The sequence below is a fragment of the Sinohyriopsis cumingii genome, chromosome 4 (genome assembly GCF_028554795.1).
Source record: "Sinohyriopsis cumingii isolate HCF-2022 chromosome 4, ASM2855479v2, whole genome shotgun sequence".
In the NCBI taxonomy this organism is placed as follows: Eukaryota; Metazoa; Mollusca; class Bivalvia; order Unionida; family Unionidae; genus Sinohyriopsis; species Sinohyriopsis cumingii.
In genome coordinates this window covers 118,350,524-118,356,523 of record NC_142964.1, presented here as the reverse complement: position 1 = coordinate 118,356,523, position 6,000 = coordinate 118,350,524, and the positions used below count along the sequence as shown (strand labels likewise).

The 6,000-nt window shown below is 34.6% G+C and overlaps 1 protein-coding gene across 2 annotated transcripts in view; it reads left to right on the top strand.

Moving 5' to 3' along the window:
• Positions 1 to 315: 315 nt before the first annotated feature.
• Positions 316 to 6,000, top strand: part of LOC149801974 (uncharacterized) — a 28,476-nt gene continuing 22,791 nt past the window's right edge. Inside the window, exons 1-3 of one of the 2 annotated variants that reach the window (XM_089956369.1) lie at positions 316 to 434; positions 4,251 to 4,589; positions 5,089 to 5,160. In XM_089956369.1, coding sequence (XP_089812495.1) covers positions 4,288 to 4,589; positions 5,089 to 5,160 — 374 coding nt within the window. In that variant the 5' untranslated portion in view covers positions 316 to 434; positions 4,251 to 4,287. Of the gene's footprint in view, positions 435 to 562; positions 785 to 4,250; positions 4,590 to 5,088; positions 5,161 to 6,000 lie in introns of those variants that run through there. The other variant, XM_089956370.1, reaches the window with a different exon arrangement.

Here is a 6,000-nt window from a genome sequence, read left to right as displayed (position 1 = left end):
CAAATAAAAGGAAAAACAGAAACTAATAATTTCGTTAATAAGGACCTTTATACATGGAACGGATTATTTCGGTCAGTGTACACACATACTATTTGAGATTGGTTTTACTTCATAGCTTCTCATAATTAAATATCGTTGCATAGTTATAGTTAAAATAAATCATGCATATGTTTAAATGTTCATTTATTTTTTTTACAAATATTTTGCTAATAACATATATTGGAAAAAATTCATCAAATAAGCAGTGTTCTAATTCAACAGATAGAATCATATTTTTCCGGAACGAATCAAACCGTTGTAGAGTATTATATTACACGCGATGTGGTTCCGTGCAATTCAATTTTGTTTTATCTTCTTAGTGTCAATTTCAATAAACCAGACAAATTGAGCGCGAGAATCAAGTATTGTTTGTGGGAGTATTAATTTATTTTGAGGTAAATATGTCACCTTCTTGCTATTATATGTGTATAATACTTGATCTGCCCTCAAACTTTATTTTATTGCCCTGTTGAAAGCGTTAAAGCTTTTGGCGAAACCTATTTTCGTTGTTCAACATCGATAGGCCGGTACGTCCTATTAAGGCGATACCACTTGGGAATCCCCATAGGGCTTTAGTATACTTTTCATTACTGCATCAGAAATCAACGCGCGAAGCGTTGATGATGAGCCAACGCGTTATGCGTTGGTGATGATGTTTGGTTTTCGTTTCCGATCAACTGATTATGCTGGGTTAGCTGACATCTGAGGGAAGAAGCTCTACAGTATAGTAAAGGTCTTATCACAGGTTAGCCCTAACTGTAAGACCTGACGCTGATATTTATGTTTTGGGCGTCACCTAAACAAAATCAAAATGTGCTATGTCTTACAAGTTACACGTAGGACTAATCACAGGTGCACGACGCAACCTTAATGTTACCCTTGAGTCCTACATGTAAGACATAGCACATGTGGATTTTGTTTAGATGCTAGACGCCCACAACATAAATACATGTAGGACTAAATGTTACCCCCCCCCCCCGCAATAACCTGAAGGAAAAGTCATACCCAGTGACAAAATTTCCTCAGATTACAACCATGACAAATGACCCTGTCTGTCTGTCTTATCTTACTTTAAAACAGACATTGTAAGTAACTTCCAAAAACAGACTTTCCTCGCCTTACCATTGATCTGCTGTTTTCGTCTTTGAAGGCACACGACCATAACCTATGGCTTATTTTACTTCTGAGATATTTTCCTATTCATCAAGCTATATTGATTTTTCTGCAATGCACCAAACTAAGTATTGCACAATGTGATAAATAATGTGCATATACATGAAATATTCATGAATCTGAGTATAAGATCATGTTAGAAAATTCATTTATCAAATCCCCTTAGAAAATACAATATATATATATATATATATATATATATATATATATATATATATATATATATATATATATATATATATATATATATATATATTTGAATCATAGTTCTCATTTGATCTGTATCCCATTGTCAGCAAACAGATTTAACGAAACACTCTTGTACACACTATCCTCGTAGCATGTGGCTGTATAGTTGTTTATGTGCTGCATGTATTTGTACTTAAACTGGCATAGACTTTGGTCAGAGGCAACTGTGATGCCGAGGCTACCAAGGGGATGAGGCTATTCATAGGGAAATGAAAACACTTTCATTTCATTTGACAGTCAGATTCGTTTAAAAATATTGGAACTTCAACTTTGGTTTTACATCGCCATTGGTAGTGATCATAGGCAGGAACTTTTTAGTTGCAACAGGAAAATTTCATGGCACAATAAATACGTTCCAATCGCTATGAAAAATTAACAATGCTTTTATTTAAGTTTGTTGCTGATATTCTTTGATCAAAGGTCTTCGGCTTACTTTGATGCAGGTACATGTGTTATTGAAGGCGTTCCTAAATTCCCTCTTTGAAGGACCAAACAAATGCTTGTTTGTTATTGCTGCAGCAACATCAGATAATTGTAGAACATTGACCAAGACAGAATTTTTCTGCCTTCAGAGGTGGTTGATTATAGTTAGTCAGGTAGCACAAATATTTTGGTTACGTTACAGCACACTGTACTAAGGCCAGACATCAGCATAACCAGATTATGATATAACAATGCCATAAGTAGGGTGGTTTGTCAGTATGAAGAAAGGATTTGTTTATGTAACGATTTTATATCCAGATTTGCGGCTTCCTGTCATTGTGCCTTTGAATATCCACTCTGAACCCAAGATTGTTTGTATAGTTTTTAACAGCCAGAAATGTTGTTACCCAAAAAATTGCCAGATGGTATATTTTGTCACCAGTAAGGAAACAAAATCACAATTTGTGATATTGGCAAAGCCCAGCGCAATCCCAGGTTGCACAAATTTTGCCTGCAGGTACAAGCTTGCAGTCGTATACAGCTTTATTTACTGAGATATACAGCGTTTATGATGCAGTGATACATTCCTTCATTATTGAGAACTGGTAGATGCGAAAGTTCCTAAATTGATTCAACTTTAGGAATCCTGTTCCATAGCACATTTGTCATGTTAAGTCCACACAGATGATATGCAAGTTAAACTCATTTTCGAAAGACTATGTGGCACACATGTTAACAGAGAAGTATGATTGGCTGAAAGTGTAATACTTAAATAAAACCCATGTATCTGGTTCATGTTACCTTTTGAGCCAATCATATTTAGAGGTAGTCACTGCAAGAAGTAGAACTGGTCATACTTGAATAACCCACTCCAACATATTAAAGGGTGAAGATCCACCTAAGTACATTTCTTACAATGAAGCCTTTGCTGTGAAGCAGTTTATGACATGTTATTGCTGTCTCCAACCCAAGCATGATTGTAACTACAATGTTGTGCACCGGAAGGAACTTTTGGATACCATAAATGTGTCTTGGATTTTAAATTTCTGGGAGGAAGTTAACATTTATTCTAAAATGTAGTTTTTGTGCAATCCTATTTCCTCTGAGTATTTTAACCAGCATTTGTAACTTTTGTTATGTTAATCACTGCATTTTTTAAATTTTTATCTAATTAACATTTTTGCACTATTTACATCCCCCTTTCATTGGGAACCTACATATATTTTCATCACATGATTGTTGTGATTTTTTATTTTTTTCATTGATATATTTTTTTATCATTTAACCTTTTTTGTGTTGCTATATAGCCTTATACCCCCACCCGTAAAATCAATAATCAACCGTCAACCAACTTTACAGTTTTGCCACATTTCTGATCAGTTTATTATTGATCAGATTATTACTTTTATTGATAAATGAAAAAGTATTGATGTAATCACTATCAGAATTGTTACATTTATCATCTATATGTTACTCTATATCCTCAATTTAATATGGTGCTTGCCAGAGTGAGTGTGGGTTTTTAAAAATTGATTTTTTCTTGTTGCTGTATATGAATGTATCATCTAAGTTACCAGGTTAAATTATCTCCCTTTCACATTAGTTCAAATCCTTTTGCAGAAACTTAAAAGAATTTATAAATTGTCAAAATTAGCTCAAAATACATATTGTGCTTTATTTTTATATATCCATATCTCAGCTATTTAAATTACAATTTTGAAAGTGCAGTACATGATGTGGAGGTGTTTGAAAACGGCTTCAATATCACCATATGACAGTCTAAAAATGTTGGCTAAAAGCAACATGATTATTTTTTAATAAAGATTATGCATGCACTAGTTCCCTGAAGCTAAAATTTGGTTTTGTTGGGTAATGGATTTTTCTGTCCCAGCAGTAAAATTCTAACTATAATTAGGTGCATATTCACCAGAAGTAACATAATCAATTTCAAGTTATTTAAAGCTTGTTTCTACCATTTTACACCATAAACATAAGTTTCGAGATGAACCATGTAAGAGTTTGCAGTTTTGTGCTAAATATCAGTGGATTTATTCAGGGAATAGATGTGTATGTAAAAGTCAGTTTGTTACAGGACCAAGACATGCTGAAGAAAACATAAGTGAATGTCCAGATGACCCAAATAATTTTCTTGAGTTGTGAGCCAGAGCCCATTATTCTGGTAAAGAATGGACCCATTGGGATAACAATATTTAGGAATAAATTGCCAAATTTGAGAATTCTGCTTAATTTTTTACTCTTCCTGATTTTTATCTCTGAGGACCCCTTAAAAAACATTACTGGATGTCCTAGCATGATCAGCCTGTTTATAAATATGGACAACTGCCTGTATGTTGTCTTTATTTCAGATTCATGTGAATATATGTATCAGAAAGAAACAGAAAAATGTCTGTAGCAGGAACACCTGAACTTTTGAATGTTAGCTCTCTAGGCCAGGCACAGGAAATAACTCCTGAGGGATTCACAGTCAGTCCCCTAACAAAGAACACAGATTTTGCTGGCAGTGTGCATGACAGTTGTGCCAACAATAAAACTACAAGGATGAACAGTTATAGGGCAGAAGATGGTTTCCTGTATCATGACTGGTTAAAGGCCCAGGTGCTGCAGCATAAAGCTGAGCTGCTAACGCTGTCAGACCCAGAATATAGTGAATTTGACTCCATGACTAAGGAAGAGCTTCAGGAGATGTAAGTATTGGGGACCAGACTAGAAACTGTTTAGACTTTAAGTGGGTCTTTAATTTCTTGCCTTTGTCAGCAGCCAATGACATATACAGTAAATGTCACTCTCTTGTATCATTAGCAGTCTGATTAAAATCACTGTCCTCTGTGAAGGTATGACAATGGCCACTTCGGGGTAATGTTCTGGTGACTCATGTTTTTGCCATAAGTACACATTTTATCAGCCAGTCAGATGAAGTCTTGTATCCTTGTATTTAGAGACTGAGCAGTGAGGCTGATGAGCATCAATTTATGCCAAAAGATTTGATTCACTTTCAGATTTTTGAAAGCTGCATTTCATTCGGCTAATTCAAAAATCACCAAAACATTATTATTAATTGTGAAAAATATCAAGTACTATATCAGTCAAGCAAGTAGGTTTATCCACATGATATGGTGATTTTCTGTATTAAAAAATAAATTTAGTTATATTTATTAATTAAATTGTCTTAATTTAATTTTTCAGTATGCCAAAATTAAAGAAGGACCTTGTGATTGCAGCCTCTGTACATAGCTGTCAAAACAAAGTCATGAAAAGGTTTGCTTCTCTTTTAATTATTACATTGCTTTTCTATGGAATAAAAGGCCTGGATTATGTTGTCCTGCCCATTTTTACTTGTGTCCATCTATTAGTAATGTCGTGTATATCATCCTAGACCATTGAAGATACAAATTTGAAACTTTGAATATTATTGGGGATCATCTTTCCATGTGGACAGCAGGTATCTTGCTGATAGATTCCTAGTGATCAACAGTGTTTGTGATAAAATATTATTTTTTATACATGTTTGTATTATTTCAACACTTTTTGAAGAAAAACAAAATATAGAAAGCATTATATTTTGTTTCAGTGTACTTGTTGTAGCTGCCATTTCCCAGCATTGCATTACATTGATATGAAGATAATTAAGGTGACAGAAAAAGAAAGAGCATCAAGTATTAACATGGGGCCCCAAGTGGCCAAGTTGTCTTAATCTCTCTCCATTATGGTCACTGCCATCTCACCTCTGTCTGCGTGGGTTCGAGTCTACGATTTGGCCAATGTGGGTATGTAAGAAAGCGTGCAAGTAGCTTCTCGTGCGTTGGTGGTTCTTCCCAGGGTTTTCCCTGGTTCTTCCTCCACCATTAATACTGGCCTCCATGCATAGCCTATCATGTGCTGAAAAATGGCGTTAAACCCCACAACAACAACAACAACAGAAAAAGAAAGAGCATCAAGTATTAACTGGTAAATGCTAGCATCATGGAAAATGAAAGGATAATGAAATATCTTGGAAAATGTGATTTTATGCTTATTTATGTCAATCTTTCATTCAAGTGAAAACTGCTGTTTTATGAAAACATTGCACAATATACATGTGCAAGAATGTAAGATGCA